The sequence below is a fragment of the Sitophilus oryzae genome, unplaced genomic scaffold, assembly GCF_002938485.1.
Source record: "Sitophilus oryzae breed Bouriz unplaced genomic scaffold, Soryzae_2.0 scaffold_1515_pilon_pilon, whole genome shotgun sequence".
In the NCBI taxonomy this organism is placed as follows: domain Eukaryota; kingdom Metazoa; phylum Arthropoda; class Insecta; order Coleoptera; family Curculionidae; genus Sitophilus; species Sitophilus oryzae.
The window spans coordinates 1,059,451-1,080,082 of NW_022146187.1; the positions used below are offsets into that span (position 1 = coordinate 1,059,451).

The following is a 20,632-nucleotide window of genomic DNA, read 5'->3' on the forward strand; positions in this document are numbered from 1 at the left end:
CAAAGGAACAGGCGTTTTAAAAAGCTTTGACATTATCTTGTAATATTTTTAAAGTGTTTTCAGATACAATCCGGTTTCCTTACTGAATTATCTTTGTCTTCTTCATCTTGGCAACTTGCAAACATACGGAAACTATTTTGCAAAGTTGTTTTACTTTATTTTTGCAATAAAAAAAAACACTAGGACTATAAATAATGGCTCAAAAATCGACAAGAGATATACTTATTTAGTAATAAATAATAGCGAAACGGAGAACAAGAGGCAAAAATGAATAATTCGGACGTTGGAGACGCGGATCCCCTCGGGGGTTCGAACTTCGCCGAAAAAGGAGGAATGCACTTAACGACCTCTACCGGCCGACGACGGATCTATTTATAATGCAAGAAACGCAGGACCTGAACGTCCAATTATCCCACCGCTTCTGATTTGCATTGATTCCCCTCGTAATTTCTCCGCCATTAAAAAATACCGAAAAAGGTGAATCATTTTCGAGGTTCTAGCTTTCGGGAAGATCGAGCCCTTTTACGTTCACCGATCAAAATTAATCTTGTAATAAAAATAAGCTGATTCGAGGCAATTATAAAAATCGTCACTGCCACCGTTGCCGCTGATTTTATAATTACATAATTAGTTTATAATTTTAGGCAGTCGACGTTGGTAACTGTGAAAAATATAGGTGATAGGTAGTGATGAGCAAATGCAAAATTAAGACTCCTTTTTTTGGTCTTGGTCTTGTAGCACAATACGCAATGGAAAGGCAAATGTTTGGTTTCTTTTAAAGAGTTCCAAATATCGAAACGGTCTTGTTCAGGAACTTGGTCTTGATGCAGGACTGAAACTAAATGAAATTCGGACTTCCATTGACTTTATTTATTTGCTTGCACAACGTTTCCGGCAGTAGTATGTAATGGTCAAACATCAACAAAATATTCCTTATGTTTGGACTAAATTTTCTCGAAAATAAAGACATAATTTAAAATTCCGTTACAATACGGAAATAGATTGAAGTTTTGTGATTACAGTGATACATAATTTATATGGTTTTGTAACAAATTCTTCGCTATTTTATGGCAAATGCTGAAGCTCTGCAAACCTTAATCAAGCCTTAATGAAAGCATATGTGTTTGGAATTTTGGGTGTGGCTTAACACGACAGGATCGGGTTAAACCTTAGGTAGATTTCTGAAAATATAATATATATTTCCTTCGGCCACATACTCGCTTTACCCGATCCCTGAGAGCGACTCAAAAGTACAGCGTAATACCAGAGTACTTAGATCGCCGAGTAGCGACAGAAACCGTCGGCTCTTTTGATGTGGTGGGACCAAATTTTCTTTCTCTCTCTTTTGACGTGTTTGACAGATAGACTACGTATTTAACTGCTCAATTTATGAAGTGGTCCTATAAACATGGTATACACTGCTCACAATTTGAAGTGGAATTAATTATAAAGTTTTATACATATCTTTTTTGTTTTGTTTTATTCTTATTTCTAAATTTGAATATATAAAATATCTTACTGCTAATAAATAATTAAAAAAACGATTCGTTGCCTAAGGTATACTTGAAATAAAGTATATATAGATATTTGATAAATGGCAACAGTGGCAACTTCGCTTCTTCGTATGACAGATAACCTACTTATTTCGCGCAGCCGCAAAGAAAATTGAAAACGGGACTGTCGCTACTCGTCGGTTTAGGTACTCTGGTAATACTCTTAACAGTAACCTTCGACTGTATCAATAACTAGACCTAGTCTAGTTGCATAGACTATCAATATAACTAGAATATTTTGATTGTTTTCTTTGATCTTCTTGCCGCTTCTTCAGGCACCAATAAAGTCGCGAAACGTCGCAAAATTTTGTTATTTTCATTTGATGTATTTATTCTAGATAATATAATATTTTATTATCATAAACAATAGAATAGGTACTAGACTCAAACTTATAGTACTACATTTTGTTGAACATTTCTTTGATACTTCTACGTTGTACTTTCCCCGATGGCGTCGTAGGAATATTGTTCACAACTAATATACCACTCCTGAGTCTGTGACTATTTGATACACGTTCATTTATATAATCTAACAACTCTTTGACCTCAACCTTAGAGTTAGGCTTCAAAACAGCCAAAGCTCCTGGATGATTATTATGTACCAGATGCTTCACACCAAATACCAGAGCTTGTGCCACTGCGGGATGTGAAAGCATGCCGTTTTCAATGATGCTGGGAATGATCTGACTGGTTTGGTATTTAAAGGTTTCGTTAATTCATCCAGTCACATAGACGTAGTGGTCCCGGTCATAATAACCAAAGTCTCCAATTTTCAGAAAACCTTAGAGTTAGGCTAGGAATATTGTTCACTAATAAAATACCACTCCTGAGTCTGTGACTATTTGATACACGTTCATTTATATAATTCAACAACTCTTTGACCTCAACCTTAGAGTTAGGCTTCAAAACAGCCAAAGCTCCTGGATGATTATTATCTACCAGATGCTTCACACCAAATACCACAGCTTGTGCCACTGCAGGATGTGAAAGCATGACGTTTTCAATGACGCTGGGAATGATCTAACTGATTTGGTATTTAAAGGTTTCGTTAATTCGTTGTTCACGTAGATGTAGTGGTCCTGGTCATAAAAACCAAAGTCTCCAAGTTTCAGAAAACCATCTTCATCGAAAGCGTTACTTGTTTCGAGGTTATGGTAGCCAGACATTAAGAAAGAGTTACCTAATAAAATTAACATTCTTTCAACAATTGTAAGTATATTTGAAACAAATTTTGTTATTTTCATTTGATATATTTATTCTGGATAATATAATATTTTATTATCATAAATCATATAATAGGTACTAGACTCAAACTTATAGTACTACAGTTTGTTGAACATTTCTTTGATAGTCCTACGTTGTACTTTTCCTGATGGCGTCGTAGGAATATTGTTCACTAATAAAATACCACTCCTGAGTCTGTGACTATTTGATACACGTTCATTTATATAATTCAACAACTCTTTGACCTCAACCTTAGAGTTAGGCTTCAAAACAGCCAAAGCTCCTGGATGATTATTATCTACCAGATGCTTCACACCAAATACCAGAGCTTGTGCCACTTTGGTATTTAAAGGTTTCGTTAATTTCAATGACGCTGGGAATGATCTGACTGGTTTGGTATTTAAAGGTTTCGTTAATTCGTCCAGTCACGTAGACGTAGTGGTCCCGGTCATAAAAACCAAAGTTTCTAAGTTTCAGAAAACCATCTTCATCGAAAGCGTTACTTGTTTCGAGGTTATGGTAGCCAGACATTAAGAAGAGTTACCTAATAAAATTAACATTCTTTCAACCATTGTCAGTATATTTGAAACAAATTTTGTTATTTTCATTTGATATATTTATTCTGGATAATATAATATTTTATTACCATAAACTATAGAATAGGTACTACACTCAAACTTGTAGTACTACAGTTTGTTGAACATTTCCTTGATAGTTCTACGTTGTACTTTCCCCGATGGCGTCGTAGGAATATTATTCACAACTAAAATACCACTCCTGAGTCTGTGACTATTTGATACACGTTCATTTATATAATCTAACAACTCTTTGACCTCAACCTTAGAGGTAGGCTTCAAAATAGCCAAAGCTCCTGGATGATTATTATCTACCAGATGCTTCACACCAAATACCACAGCTTGTGCCACTGCTGGATGTGAAAGCATGACGTTTTCAATGACGCTGGGAATGATCTGACTGGTTTGGTATTTAAAGGTTTCGTTAATTCGTCCAGTCACGTAGATGTAGTGGCCCTGGTCATAAAAACTGAAGTCACCAAGTTTCAGAAAACCATCTCCATTGAAAGCGTTACTTGTTTCGAGGTTATGGTAGCCAGACATTAAGAAAGAGTTACCTAATAAAATTAACATTCTTTCAACCATTGTCAGTATATTTGAAACAAATTTTGTTATTTTCATTTGATATGTTTATTCTGGATAATATAATATTTTATTACTATAAACTATAGAATAGGTACTACACTCAAACTTGTAGTACTACAGTTTGTTGAACATTTCCTTGATAGTTCTACGTTGTACTTTCCCCGATGGCGTCGTAGGAATATTGTTCACGACTAAAATACCACTCCTGAGTCTGTGACTATTTGATACACGTTCATTTATATAATCCAACAACTCTTTGACCTCAACCTTAGAGGTAGGCTTCAAAACAAACAAAGCTCCTGGATGGTTATTATCTACCAGATGCTTCACACCAAATACCACAGCTTGTGCCACTGCGGGATGTGAAAGCATGACGTTTTCAATGACGCTGGGAATGATCTGACTGATTTGGTATTTAAAGGTTTCGTTAATTCGTTGTTCACGTAGATGTAGTGGTCCTGGTCATAAAAACCAAAGTCTCCAAGTTTCAGAAAACCATCTTCATCGAAAGCGTTACTTGTTTTGAGGTTATGGTAGCCAGACATTAAGAAAGTGTTACCTAATAAAATTAACATTCTTTCAACAATTGTAAGTATATTTGAAACAAATTTTGTTATTTTCATTTGATATATTTATTCTGGATAATATAATATTTTATTATCATACATCATATAATAGGTACTAGACTCAAACTTATAGTACTACAGTTTGTTGAACATTTCTTTGATAGTCCTACGTTGTACTTTCCCTGATGGCGTCGTAGGAATATTGTTCACTAATAAAATACCACTCCTGAGTCTGTGACTATTTGATACACGTTCATTTATATAATTCAACAATTCTTTGACCTCAACCTTAGAGTTAGGCTTCAAAACAGCCAAAGCTCCTGGATGATTATTATCTACCAGATGCTTCACACCAAATACCACAGCTTGTTCCACTGCGGGATGTGAAAGCATGACGTTTTCAATGACGCTGGGAATGATCTGACTGGTTTGGTATTTAAAGGTTTCGTTAATTCGTTCAGTCACATAGATGTAGTGGTCCTGGTCATAAAAACCAAAGTCTCCAAGTTTCAGAAAACCATCCCCATCAAAAGCGTTACTTGTTTCGAGGTTATGATAGCCAGACATTAAGGAAGGGCTTCTTACTCGGATTTCGCCTTCTTGGTTGGGGCCTAAGAGTTGTCCTGTGGTCAAATCAACAATCTGGAAATAATAAATTCAAAATTAGGATGGTCGTTTTAACAAGATTAATAAAATGAATTTGCATATTTTCGTGTGTTTTGCAGGGTTTCTCGATTATGAATAGAGCTACAAAGATGCGCTTTTCAAAGTCAAACTTCTTTACGCGCGCTGAGAGTAAAAATTCAAGGTCGTGACGTGACACGACATGCGAGATGACACGCGACACGACAGGCGAGAGGAAAAGTGATAAGAACAGCCTATGGCTTAGAAAAAATCGTCCGATTTAAGTACAATTTGATATGTCCATAGATTATAACAAGGCCAACTTGACCGTGTATGACACGTATCACTGTGACAGTTGGTTTTGACGTAAGAAACGTCAATAGTTGATGTCGTCCAATCGCGACCCAATTTGGTGGGTAGGCTATGTGAGCGACTGTACAAAGACCGTTTGTGGAACTCCACCCTGCGAAGTTGGATACGACGTTTCCTTTAAATCTTCATCAGGGTGGGACTAAGAATTTGATCTCTCCCAAAAATCCCCTATGGGTATTTTGCCACTGCAAGAAAATCTACAAAATAAAATAGTTATTTTTTTGTAAACACTACTGCGTTAATCCCAAACGGAAACTACTTGTCAGAAGTTATGTTTATAGTTATACAAATTTGCCTAACGAACAAAAAAATGCTTAACGTTTCGGAAAGTTTATCTCTTTCCGTCGTCGGAAGCAAAAAATATATAAAGAATAAGCAAAAAACTTTTTAAAATATGTAAATTCAACTATTCGAGAACACTTCAGTTTTTTAAAACAAATTTTTTCTTTATTCTTTGTATGTTTTTTTGCTTCCGACGACGGAAAGAGATAAACTTTCCGGCCGAAACGTTAAGCATTTTGTTGTTCGTTAGGCAAATTTGTATAACTATAAACATAACTTCTGACAAGTAAGTAGTTTTCGTTTGGAATTAACGCAGAAGTGTTTACAAAAAATAACTATTTTATTTTGTACATTTTCTTGCAATGGGCGAAATACCCATAGAGGATTTTTTGGAGAAATGAGTCCGCCACATACCTAGGTATAGACATTTTTTAAGGATTTGATATTGAAGAAAAATTTGGATTGATTTCGGCATAATTGGGGATGGGCTACATGATGACGCCCTCGACGTTTCGAACCGATATCTCTAAATGGCCGAAATCATCAGGATTTTTCTTAATTATGGGTCGATTGGAACCATTCTCGGCACGTGGATGGGGTCCAGACGGTCATTTTAATACAAATTTTGTGAAAGTGAATCAGATTATTTATTAATTTATTCAGTGGCGTAGCAAGGCGGAGGAGGGGGCGGTTCGCCCCGGGCGGCGACCTTCCAAGTCCCTAGGGGGCGACAAAAAATTGTTATAAAGGCGGCGGACTGATTCTGTAGGGGCGACAAACCTCTCTCCGACAAACCTCACAGATTAGTAAAATTTAGTAATCTGTGCCTATAGTGTGATTTGATAGTGCGTATAGTTACTAATTTGATTGCGCTAAGTGATTCGGTTACCTTAAAGGATCGTTTCGCTTGTCGAACTGCCAGTGAAAATCGAAAAAATTGTGATTTTGTGCGTTATCTTGCTCTTAGTGAAAATTACTTCTTCTATAAATTACTCAATAAGTAATTGATAATTTACGACTTGGCAACTAATATAAAATAAATAAATATTGTTCAAAACATCGAAAACGCTGAGAAGCGTCTTCGACATTTCCCTCGTATAATAAGAATAATGACATATCCATAGAAAAATAGGTTGACCTAACTCAACAATCGGTTATGAAATTCATTCACGTAACACGAAATTCATTCATGTAACATTGACATTTTTCATTGTTTTATTCACATTTGACTATTAGATACCTGAGAAATTGCGATGCTGTCATATGTGCTCAACGCGTATCCAGAAAACGATTCGCACGGTAACGAGAATACCAAAATTGACTGCTTGGTGTTCCGTTTATCGAATACTTTCGCTTTCAGCTTTGAAAGCGTAACGTTTTTATGTCAAAGTTACAGAATCAGGGCTCTGTGTGTAGCATCTTTAGTTTTATAAAAAAAATAGCATTGTGATTTGAAAACCTCATAAAACACACGGGAATGGGACACCCTGTACATGTAGAATGTAGAATCAGTAAGAGGGGGGGCTAATCACTGCAACCTTAAAGATCTATTGTGTCCCCCTTCCTTGAGTCATCACACAGTCTATAACCCATCATACCCCTATTGTAGAGGGGACAGGGTATTTCCCATCCTCCTCTGACAACAGTTCTTCCTCCGAGGGTACACACCCTTCCATGGTTGGAGTTTGATCCTTTTTGCCGCCCTTCACAGTCGAGGAGCTTGCCTCCGGCTGAGGAACCCGTGAGGTGGAGGCTGGAGGATCTGTCTCCATTTTCTCCACCTCTTTAACTTGGTCTCTTCTTAGACCTGATCGGTATCATCGGGGCAACACCGGTGTGTTGCCCCGTATCTATGATAGAGGATATGTCCCTCTTTCTCTATTGCCTCCTTGGATTTGAGGTCAATTCCTATTGTGAGGACCTGACCATGACCCTCCTCCCTCGAGTTGATGACTCGCCAACTCGATGTCCTTTTTTAGAATTTTAGAATGAGTTGGAGGGGGGTTAATCACTGCGACCTTACAGATCCATTGTGTCCCCCTTTCTTGAGTCATAACTCATCATACAGTCCCAGGGCTTTGACAAAAGCCAGTATCTGGGACGGTTTTATAGAGGGTAGTTCTCCATCTCCAATATCAGTCGTACCAAAATTCATGGCACGAATGGTTGTCGTCTCGGCGCACTCAGTGATGAGGTGAGAGGCTCTTTCTCTATTGCCTCCTTGGATTTGAGGTCAATTCCTATTGTGAGGACCTGACCATGACCCTCCTCCCTCGAGTTGATGACTCGCCAACTCGATGTCCTTACATTGAAGTTCTGACCCTGGACAAGGCTCAGCAGATAGGTGGTGTCTTTCCCCTTGCTCCTCGGCAGAAAGACCGTGCTGGCTGCCCCTTTAGGGATGTTTTCTCCCTCCACTGCAACCACTTCCGGTCCCTGCCAATTTTTAAGCTTAGGTGCGATTTCCACCAACCAATTCGCCGATTCTTGAGATACACAATCTATGAGGATCATGCCCACCCGAAAATGTATCCCCGCAAAACGCAGCTGACCCACATTTTGTAGATCGTTGTGTTGCGATCCGATCGCCACTACTTCGTCCAGTATAGCCTCTTCTAGAAACGGTTGCTGGTCGGTGGTCAGAGCAACCTCTGGGAAATCCTTTGGCAGCACCGCCATTTTCACTTGTCCAGAAATAGCGGCAAAGCTGGTGATACGTCACTGTTTGCTTCCCGGTGTTGGACGGCTTTCCATCCTGGCTTTTTTCTCTCCCTGCGGGAGAAGAGGTGAGAGATTCTCGCTCCCTCTTTTGCCCTTTGATGGAGATGAGTCAGGTTGTTTCTTGGTTTCTTTACTCTCCCCTTTACGGAGGAATGTTTTTACTTTTGCTTCCTCTGGAGCAAGTTCTTCGTGGAGCAGCCGGAGGTATCTCCATGCTTCTGCTCCGCTAAGACCTACTCTCAGAGGATCGTCTAGCCCGCCAGGTTGACCCAGGCCGGGTAGACGAAACGGTAGCTTGTGTCGCTTATTGGGTCTAGAGGTAGGCTCCCGACCCTTGCTGGAGAAGGTGGTAGCTTGTGTGCCACTTGTGGAGGATGATCCTAAGCAAGTGTCAGCCGCCCCTCTTGTAGTTTCCTTGGGATTTGGTCCCTTGGAACTTTCATTTGTAATGTTCCTAGTGTAGCTAGGGGGCTTCCCCCACAGCTTCACCGGTGGTGTTTTTAATACTAGATCTCATAGTGTTCCCACGAGTCGCTAGGGATAGTCGGTCCACTTCTACAGAGCCCCGCATGCAGAAGTAAGGAGTAGTCCTCTATCTAACCACGCATCCCTTTGACCTGGTCCCGCCATCGTAGGATTTAGGTTTTTGGTGAGGTTGTCTTCTCTTGATCCAGGTGGTTAAAAAAAGACCCCCCCCCACACCCTCTACCCGCGAGACATGACCACACTCAGTAGAGGGTGCCTGATATGACGGACAGGGGTAGCCCCGTCCGGCATCGTTATATGTATTGGTGCAATTCCCTGGCCACGACACTACAGCCAGGGACAAGACTATGAGTGAGATGCTTGTTAGACCAAGCCAAGCGCTAGGGGGATTCCCCACAGCACCTGACCAGGAGCTTCCCCACCAACGACAAGGTCTTACATCTCCTAGGGGAAGCACCCTGTACATACCTTTAATTCAACACCAGGTAGTAATGTTCCAGAAGATTCTATTTTATTTTTGTAGGCTTCTTCGCCCAATCTATAGTCAAAAAAGCTGATGGCGTTCGCCTCAGTGGCTCCGTAACCCATAGATACTTTGGTGTAAGGCAAGAGTTCTCTGAGTTCCAGTATTTGTGCCGGATGTACTGGAGCGCCTCCTATCACAATCGAATTTAAAGAAGATGTGTCATATTTGTCGATAATTTCTTTGTTTAATGATGCTATTCCATAGGTATAGCTGTTGGACATTAAAGCAAATGTAATCTGCGAAAAGAAATTTATTTTTATATAAATTTGATTCTGTTCTGGATATTTTGAGTTTTGTTATTTACTCAGTTTTATAGTTACTACTGTTATTTACTTAGTTTTTTTGAGCCGATTAAGCTAACTTCTATGGCTTTTAGTAATCAAACAAATATTTTTTACGTTTTAGATTGATTTGTTATTAAATTTATTTAAAACTATTATTTATTTTTTAGCTTATTACCTTATATTTTTCTGCGAGGTACAAGAATCTTTCGGCCGAAATGTCACTTCCTACAACTTTGGCAGATCCGGTAGCAATGGCGGCACTAGTCAAACCCAAAGCAGAAATCCAGTAAAATGACGAGAAGTGCATTATTACTTCAGATTTCTTCAAAGTTCCACTTCTAGAATATTATAAAAGTTTAATGTTATTTCTACAATTTCTGATTTAACAATATTACAACGCTTCGGCTTATTTATTGGTCTCGGTCATTTTGGTATTTTTCGAAAAACATTTTGGAACTTTTAGTTAAAAAATATAATACCATGATAATATGGCAACATATGTAGTAAATTAAATTTACAAGAAAGAAAACCCAGAAAAAATCCAATGGTTCTTAAAATTTAAGCAAAGATTTTTTTTTAAATTTTGAAAATAAAATATCTCCAATATTTTCGACTTATTTGAAAAACGACTAAGATAAAATATGTTTCTTTTATCGAGATCTATATACGAGCTCTGAAAATATTTGCACTTATTTAAGACCTCACCCTGTATACCGGGTGCGTCTCAAAAGTGGCTAACCCCTATAACTTTTTAGATAACACATATTTTTTCAGATAACACAGCGGGATTTGGTATGTTAGTATACGATATAAATTGGGATTGATTGGACGTATTCAATTGTTTTCGGTCAGTTCCGGTTTCACCGGAAATGACTGCAACTTTGGATTTTTAAATGGCACCCTCGGTATTTTTTTACTTTATTCGATAGAAAATGACATTCTGAATCGAATGACATATCATATGTCAATTTTAGTCATGGTCACTCAAAAACAAATTCTATTTTAAATTTCAATCTAGAGTGCTATAGCTGTGTTAAAAACACTAATTTTTAATCAAGGAGCACTGGAAAAATAGATTTGATCGTCTAATGTTTTTAGTGTCTTGTCCTGGCCGGTTAAAAGATGCCCAAATCGTATTTTTAATCATATCTCAATTTTTTCAAATGGAACGAGGATGGCTCATTAGCATATTTAGAAAAACCATTTTTTTACGAATAATTTGATACCACACACTTGGTATTTTGAGTCAAATTGTCGTTATGAACCATATGTTTCAAATAAACCATATGCCAAAATGTCAAAAGTTGACATATGATATGTCATTCGATTCAGAGTGTCATTTTCTATCGAATAAAGTAAAAAAATACCGAGGGTGCCATTTAAAAATCAAAAGTTGTAGTCATTTCCGGTGAAACCGGAAGTGACCGAAAACAATTGAATATGTAAATCAATACCAATTTATGTCATATAGGTACTAACATACCAAATATCGTTGTTTTATCTGAAAAAATAAAAAAGTTATAGGGGTGAGCCAGTTTTGAGACGCACCCGGTATAAGACATACCAACACTGGCGTCACAACTCATGGATAAATGCATTTTGCTGTAGTATACAGAATGTCCCAAGATTTCGTGGACATAGAGCTACTACGTATTTTTGGAAAAATAAGTTTATTGGACACAATTTACCTCTATACAAAAGTGCTTCGTTGGTCCGCTAGAGGGCCTCAAACTTTAAAAAAAAATAAACACTTTTTTCAGATATTTTAAGAACCGTTGTTCCCATTTGAATGAGATTTTGGGTCTCTACAATGGACAAACGAAGCACTTTGGTATAGAGTTAAATTGTCTCCAATGAGCTTCTTTGGATTCCAAAAATACGTAGTAGTTCTATGTCCACGGAATAGAGGGACACCCTGTATAAGTTCTATGATACATTTGAAGGAAACGTTGTGTAAATTTTGTTTCCTTATTACAACAAATGATTTTAAAAAGTAGCATTTTATTTTAATATCAAAATTAATATTCCATATAGGTATTAAAAATTTATGAACGTTTACATAAAAAAAGTTGAAAAATTGTTCGGGTGATTCTAATTGTGTCTAAATATATTTGATACCAATTGAACTTTTAGTTACGTAATCGAGGGAGCGATTTAATTTTTTTTTTTTTAATTTATTATTACCGACGGGCGGGCGCCGCGCCGGTCTGGCTAACTGGAATTTAAATTTCCCGCTGGGGATTCAGTTGGTAGCTCTGCTGTAAAAAATGTCAAGTTGCCACATTTATTTATTTATTTCCTGACATTGTCATTCGTTTTGACACTTTGGTTTTGTATTACGAGTTTTTGGTTTAAATGAATTGTGTTGTGAAGCTTAAAAATGTTTACAAGCAGACCTTGTAGTCGAATATTGTTATTTTTAGAACCTCTTTTAGTGCGAAGTGTACAAGATAGCTTAATACCCGTAAAAGAAACATCGCAAACTTATTAGAATATATTTTTTTTATATTATATTAGAACGGGAAAGCGGTATTAATAGCCCTTTATGTCCCTTAAGTGCTGTTAAGAAGGTGAGTTTTGTTGAATTTAATAATAACCGTTTATATATTTATAATTAATTTATTTCTGTTTCTTAAAATATTTTGATTAAGAGAAAATATGTAAAAGTGGGCAACACTCTGTCGGTCAAGCTTAATCACGTGACTAAAAGTTTATTTGATATGAATTAATCGCAAAACATTTTCCCATGCACGTCATCAATCATATACCGGGTACGTCTCAAAACTGGCTCACCCCTATAACTTTTTTATTTTTTCAGATAAAACAACGAGATTTGGTGTGTTAGTATATGACATAAATTGGGATTGATTGACGTATTAAATTGTTTTCGGTCACTTCCGGTTTCACCGGAAATGACTACAACTTTTGATTTTTAAATGGTACTCTCGGTATTTTTTTACTTTATTCGATAGAAAATGACATTCTGAATCGAATGACATATCATAATATGTCAATTTTTGACATAGTCACTCAAAAACAAATTCTATTTTAAATTTCAATCTAGAGTGCCATGGCTGTGTTAAAAACAATAATTTTTAATCAATAATGTTTTTAGTGTCTTATTTATTTATGTTAAAATATGCCCAAATCATATTTTTAATCATATCTCAATCTTTTCAAATGAAACGAGGGTGGCTCATTAGCTTATTTGGAAAAAGCATTTTTTACGAATAATTTGATACCACGCACTTGGTATTTCGAGTCAATTTTTCGTTACAAACCGCAAGTTAAAATTTCAAATAACCCATATGCGAAAATGTCTAAAGTTGACATATGATATCATTGTATTCAGAGTGTTATTTCGAATAATGTTATTTACCGAATAAAGTAAAAAAATATCGAGGGTGCTATTTAAAAATCAAAAGTTGTAGTCATTTCCGGTAAAACAGGAAGTGACCGAAAACAATTGAATGCGTCAATCAATCCCAATTTATATCGTATACTAACATACCAAATCTCGTTTTTTTAAGTGAAAAAATAAAAAAGTTATAGGGGTGAGCCACTTTTGAGACGCACCCGGTATTACTCACCCTCAAGGTTTTACTTTTAAATATTATTATATTATTTGGAAAGTTTAAAATTGTTTAAAAAATTATTTGTGACGCTTGAAAAAAATAGCTTGTTCTATTCGGGGTAAACATTACTTTTTATGCTTCGCCTGTATGCTCGTCCGTCAAACGTACAGTATTTTGAGTCAAATTGTCGTTATGAATCGCATGTTACAATTTCAAATAAACCATATGCCAAAATGTCAAAAGTTGACATATGATATGTCATTCGATTCAGAGTGTCATTTTCTATCGAAAAAAGTAAAAAATTACCCAGGGTGCCATTTAAAAATCAAAAGTTGTAGTCATTTCCGGTGAAACCGGAAGTGACCGAAAACAATTTAATACGTCAATCAATCCCAATTTATGTCATATACTAACATACCAAATATCGTTGTTTTATCTGAAAAAATAAAAAAGTTATAGGGGTGAACCACTTTTGAGACGCACGAGCACCCGGTATAGTCATCGAAATTGACACTAAAGCCTATAAACGTGACTAAATGAAACTTTGGCAAAAATGTTTAAATTTGTTGTATAATTTAAAATACCAAGCAGCTCTTCATTTTACTTTATAGAGTCAATGATTGTAACAGATATTTTATTTAGATTTATTTAGATTAAAGCTGCAAAAATCAGTGCAATGTTGGTCACATTGCGCCACGATCATCATCGTTGTCGTTTATAAGTTTTTAGTTAAAATCCATAATTTCTTGATAATACGGCAACATAGGTAGTAGATAAAATTTATCAGACAGAAAAACCCAAAAAGATCCAGTGGTTCTCAAAATTTAAGCAGAAAATATTTTTTTGGAAATGTTTAAAGTAAAATGTCTCGATTACTTTGGAGTTATTTGAGGCTGAAAATATTTTCACTTATTCAGGACTCGTCCTGTGTAATACCCAGAAAATCGACAATTGCAAACTTTCATATGAAATACGAATAGCTCTAAAACTGTTAAAATCAAAGTTTAAATTGTGGATTTTTGTAAGGCTCTATCTATACAGGGTGGCCCATCAAAAACGTTCCGCAAGGCATAACGGCCAGGGTAGTTTTTTTTCAGAAAATTCAAAAACACGTCAATTTTGTTTGTGAGGGGGACAACTTTTGCCCCAAAAATGATTGCAAAATCTTCAACCCTCTAAGCGGGGGATTCATCCCCCAATTTTTTCAAATGGGAAGGGGGGTCAAGTGATACCGCAAGGAAAAGGACTTTCTATTCTCTCTACTTTCCCGTTTCTTCGGTCGAGTCATTGAGAAAATATGAAGGATTGAAATTTGAAAAGTTTATTTAAACATTTATCAGAGTAAATGATAAGGATAAATTCCTTGGACCATTTTGCTGTTTTTTCTTATTATTTCTAGATGTTTACGCATTTTTTCACTTGCCACAAGGTTGAACGATGCGGTAGTTGCTAGATAGCTGTTCTGTGATTTGTGCGTTGAATATCGTTAAACTTTTTAGCAATTATGGTGTACTCACTTGCATAAAAAGTGGAAATAAACGAACTTTATTTTAAAAATAATGAATGTATCGGGTTGCGCAGATATTCAATGAAGGCCATCCTGACACACACCTTTATAGCAAAATTGTTCGCTAGTTAGTAGCAAAATTTCGCGAAACTGGTTCCGTTACGAATAAAAAGAGGCAGAGGGAAAATCCTGTAGTAAATGAAGCTATGGAGGTATTCATATTGGGCCAAGTTGCCATGGATAGTACGCTGAGTACAATTAGCCAATGAGACCGGCGTGAATCGTACAAGTGTCCAAAGGAAAAAAACACAAGTTCCACTCTTACAAAATTCAGTTGGTACAAGAACTCAACGAAGACGATTTTGATTGTCGCTTGCAATTTTGTGAAACTATGAATGAACGAGTGGCGAATGATAATAATTTCCTATTTAATGTGTGTTTTTCGGATGAGTGTACTTTCTTTTTGAACGGTGTAGTTAATCGGCATAACTGTCGGTAGGTACTGGGCCCAGGACAACCCCAGGGTTTCTTACGAGGTGCACACACCCTCAGAAATTGAAAGTGTGGGCTGGTATTTTTGGAAATTCTACTGTGGGTCAGTTTAACGATATTGAGAAGAACTTCAACGTACACAAGTCACAGAACAGCTATATCTAGCAACTACCGCACCTGATCGTTCAACCTTGTGGGAAGTGAAAAAAATCATAACCATCTAGAAATAATAAGAAAAAACAACAAATTGGTCGAAGGAATTTATCCTTATCATTTACTCTGATAAATGTTTAAATAAACTTTTTAAATTTCAATCCTTCATATTTTCTCAATGACTCGACCGATTTTCAAAAACGAAGCGGTGAAATATAGAGAATAGAAAGCTCTTTTCATTGCGGTGCCACTTGACCCCCCTACCCATTTGAAAAAAGTTGGGGTATGACAGCCCCGCTTAGAGGGTTGAATATTTTGCAATCATTTTTGGGGCAAAAGTTGTCCCCCTCACAAACAAAATTGACGTGTTTTTGGATTTCTTGAAAAAAGGAATACTCTGGCCGTTATGGCTTGCGGAACGTTTTCGATGGGCCACCATGTAGGTAAACAATCATTTAAATCAAGGCATGAACGATTCAAGGTGTAACGTGAACGTAGTCGCGGGAAAAAGCTAGTTAATTATTAAATTAAAAATAAAACGTAAAAATCTTAAAAAATGATATGATAAATAAATTGTTTCCCAATTTTACATTAAGATTCATCTCATAAATCCATCACAATCTGGCTCAATGTCACTCAATGTTGATCACGTGCATCGGAAATTGTTTTGCGATTAATTTATATGTCACTCGCCCACTCTAGGGCTAAAACTTGCTTAGACTACTTACTCCAACAGATTTAGGCCTATATCCAAAGCATATTTGTTCGATACGTATATTCCTTTAGGAGAAGAAGTCGTTCCACTACTAAACATAATAAAGGCTACATCAGTAAGCTTCTGAGCTACCGGACGAAACAATTTTTCTTGGTCATAAATCTTCTCTAAAGATTTTAGAGTCGTGTATTTGTCAGAATTTCCAACTACCACAATACAGGGCGTTAAATCCAAACCAATTAAACTATTCTGTATCAAATCAACCGATTCCTGGTCTACAAATATCATCTTTGGTCCAACCAAACTGATCAAGTACCGCACATCAGAAGATGATTGTTTTGGATCGGTAGAACTGACATATCCACCTAAGTACAATGTTGCTAGGACTGGAATTATGTTGTTTATGCTACTTCTACAGCATAAAAGTACGATTTCTTTTGGTTTAAATCCCAACTCTTTCATTCCCAAGGCTACTTTAGTCGTTCGGGATTTGACTTGAGCAAAAGTTTCTGTTTTTTCTGTGTTACCATCAATCTAAAACACATTTTAATTAATAAAATTGGTAAAATGTGTAAAAACAAGATTTTTGTAGTATACAGGGTGTTTCACAAAAAATGTGCCATCTCCCGTGGGGAGATTCCTCACGTAAAAATAAGATTTATTTTTTATATAAACATAGGTCCGATTCTGCTTTGTTTCGTAGCTACAGGGTGTTAAAGTCTTAATAATCTTTCGATTTATTATAATTTTCTTCCAAGTACTTTTAGGGATTCGAAGGAAATTTTGAGGGTAAAAGTTACTATAAGTGCTACATATTTTAATGATGCTAAAAATGTTGCGGCGACTTTTTAAAAGGTTAGAAAAAATTATAAAAAAGGATGTTAAAAATTAAAAAGAAAACCGCAGCGTACGGCTGCTCTTCGTCTGGTGAACAATAGGTGTAGGTTCATTTAATTATTTTTGCATATTGTTGGGCACCACTTAATTTAAGCCAAGTTAAGGTGATATCTAAAAAATTAAGAAAATTACCACAGGCTAAAGATGTTCAGTAATGATATATCTCAAATTAAAACAGCAAAATTTAATAAAAAAAACTATGTACATTTATTAATAATTAAATAACTCCAGTTTGAAAGTGAATAAAAAAGGTCTTTAAAAGAAATACAATAAATTAATGTTATCTTGATATATCGAAACTTAAATATTACTAAATATAAATTACTAAACGTAATCGTTTGTTTAAGTTTCATTAAAAAGGTTTCAATATAAAGTAAATTTCAGTAGAAAGTTAAAAAAAGGCAAAAAGATTCTAAAGCAAAACATAAATGAGTACTTAGCTTTTGCTCTGAAGCTGTAATCAATCAGTGTTGATTTCGTATCGTACTTGGGCCCATATCCATTAAAAGAACAACGCTTTATTGTACAAAAAGTCAAAACAGCTTCATCGACAAAGCATTCACAAAACAAAAAAGCACATAAACAAATATACAAATAATAAAAAAAAACAAAAAATGTCATACAATACAAATCAATTCAAAAAAATTTACGTCATAAAATTACAAATAAAACATATATGGATATTGTAGAACACAGGCGTATCTAGAAAATTTTACAAAAGGAAAACTGTAAATGGATAAAATCATGTTATATATCATAAAATCAGGAGTTATAAAATATTAAATACTAGACCTTTAACCAGTGTGTGAGATTATCAAAATTGTTCATGATTAAACATCAACAAAAAAGTCGCTTACCGCATATAGGGTTCTCTCCAGTAAGTATGATTTCAGAGCTTTGTGAAATGCGGGAAAGAATGAAAGTGACTTGATATTCGAAGGCAAATGATTGTACATTTTCTTGGCATTGTACAGTATTGAGCCCTTAACTAGTTCTGAGCTCGGGGTTGGCAGATAAATATCGTGCTCCGCATTCCTAAGTGGATAGTTGTGAGAAGGCCTTTCCGGAATAGAGAATATGTGCTTGCGGATTAAGCATTACGTAACTGCTGCAAACCATCAGAAAACTTGGAAATTTGCGGAAAAGGGGAAAACTCGCCAATTCATACCAGCCTCCAACAGGGAACCTTCACGGAACCATTCATAAAAACCCAAAACTGCTCAAAATCTTCGGCTCAAAAAAAAACTATTACTGTGCTCTCAAAAAAAACTCCTCCAAAATCTACTCCAATAAAAACTCCCAAAATGTCAAATCTTCCCCTTAAGTTGGTAAGAGACACATCTATAATAAATTATTTTTTCTCTAAGTATACGAAAAAAGGTAAAAAGAAGAAAGCTATAACTTACTCGCAGGGCTATTCTCCGCCACAAACGATGTACAAAAAAACTTCTCTGAGAAGGTGAAAACCACCCTGGGACTTCTCACCAGTGGTCGAAATGAAAGTGTCGAAAAATCCGAATAAAACGTTAAAATTCTGCCAGAGATTATCTTTTGAAGACAAAAAATCAACACACACCAAACTGTGCTCGAAATAAGGAAATTTCAGGAAAGTTATTAATCAACATTTAAAGAATAATTCTAACGATTAATATAAATGGCAACCCTGCGCCACCACATTGAACAGCATTCACGGTACTACCAAAATTGCAGCGGTACCGACTAGGGATGGGCATTATTTGCTTAAATTCTGCTAGAGATGTAGTGTAAAAATAATAAATTATTTTAGGCTGCTACAATGTGTCGATAAATTCATCAGGGAAGTGCATATGGGTTATCACTGAAATATTTTTCAAAAAAAAACATGTGTGCCACTGACTTTTTTCTTTACATATCAAAATTGTATAGGCCGTTTAATTAAAAAAGTCAGTGGCGTACATGCTTTTTTTAGTAAAAATATTCCAGTGATAACCAATATGCACGTCCCTGGTGAATACGTCGACGCTTTTTAGCTTTAAAATATGTCGCATTTATAGTAACTTTTACCCTCAAAATATCATACGTTAAAAGTACTTGGAAGGAAATTATAATAAATCGAAAAAATGTTAAGATTTTAACACCCTGTAGCCTACGAAACAAAGCAGAAATTTCATTAGACTACATTTAGCGTTTCGGATGAAATTTTGAAGATAAAAGTTACAATAAATGCAACATATTTTAAAGCTAAAAAAGTGTCGACATATTCACCAGGGACGTGCATATGGGTTATCATTGAAATATTTTTCTGAAAAAAGCATGTACGTCACTGACTTTTTTCTCTTGTTAGTGGACTAGTGTAAGCATAATGCCGATTAAAAGTTGTCCCTTGATATTTTGTCGATTTCGGCCTCCTTGATGAGATAAACGCAATTTTATTAATTTACCTTAATCCAAGTCTAATAGAAACCAAGAACGGTAAACTAATAGGATTGCTCATCCACATAAGACGTACGTTCGCCTCTTCCCGCGCTTCAGCTGACAGTTGTGACGTCATTGTAGTCCTTGTCATGATAGTGTGTATTATTAGTTGCCTATAGTAAACTTATAAAAATAACAGATGAGAAATTTTGAGTTAATTATTTTGTCAATTTTAAATGCGAAAAAGGTGTTTTTAAAGTTTTTAGAGCTATAGAGTGTATAAATACGTTCATTTTGTGTTGTGGATTGTGACAAAGTGCTTACTAAGTGCCTACGATATTGTTACTTAATTATTTTAAAGCAAAATATGGAAGTACTCTAAAAAGAATGCCTGCAAAAGGTGATGCTGGGAACTGCCGTTCTTAAAAATGCATTATCCGAATATTTAATACGATTTATACAGTTAATTTTCTATACTGCATACATATAAGGTGTTTAAATAAATAAAGTCAAAATAAACTAAATAATGAACGTTTTGCATCCGGCAACCAATAATGCACATGTGTGTATTATTGGTTGCCAGATAAGGACTAATAACCATGACAAGGACTACAATGACGTCACAAAGCGAGGAGTTTTTCTCGTGCACCTGTCAGACACTTTTGGCCGAATGAGCAGTCCTATTAGGTTAATTGTTCTTGAATAGAAACAGCGTTTTTTATCTTTTGATTGCTTTTTCAAAATGCCAACAACTTCAACTATTTCAAATAATAAAGGCATTTTGAAAAACCATTTAAAAGATAAAAAACGCTGCTAAGACTATCAAAATGTTGATCTAATAACAATTTGACGTTTATACTATTACGTCAAAAGCAACTTTTTTCCAAAGCCTACCATGACTTCACTGACTCATCGTTACTTGTCCACTGTTATTAATATCTTAATTATTAGATATTAATACCTCTGGTATTATGGTATTCTGGTGTTTCGTCGATTTTAAAATAAACTAACTATTTCTATCTTATTTTTTTGTTAGAATGGGCATAATTAAGAGGGCTACTGATACCGTATTGTAAAAATAAGGTAATTAAGGGCTTATTT

The 20,632-nt window shown here is 35.8% G+C and overlaps 1 protein-coding gene across 1 annotated transcript in view; it reads right to left on the reverse strand.

The window, feature by feature from the left end:
* Window positions 1-2,782: 2,782 nt before the first annotated feature.
* Window positions 2,783-20,632, reverse strand: part of LOC115878489 (luciferin 4-monooxygenase-like) — a 20,280-nt gene continuing 2,430 nt past the window's right edge. Inside the window, exons 2-6 of the mRNA XM_030895017.1 lie at window positions 16,254-16,774; window positions 9,974-10,136; window positions 9,457-9,750; window positions 4,864-5,145; window positions 2,783-3,100 (exon numbers count right to left, since the gene is read on the reverse strand). Coding sequence (XP_030750877.1) covers window positions 2,876-3,100; window positions 4,864-5,145; window positions 9,457-9,750; window positions 9,974-10,136; window positions 16,254-16,774 — 1,485 coding nt within the window. The 3' untranslated portion in view covers window positions 2,783-2,875. The remainder of the gene's footprint in view (window positions 3,101-4,863; window positions 5,146-9,456; window positions 9,751-9,973; window positions 10,137-16,253; window positions 16,775-20,632) is intronic.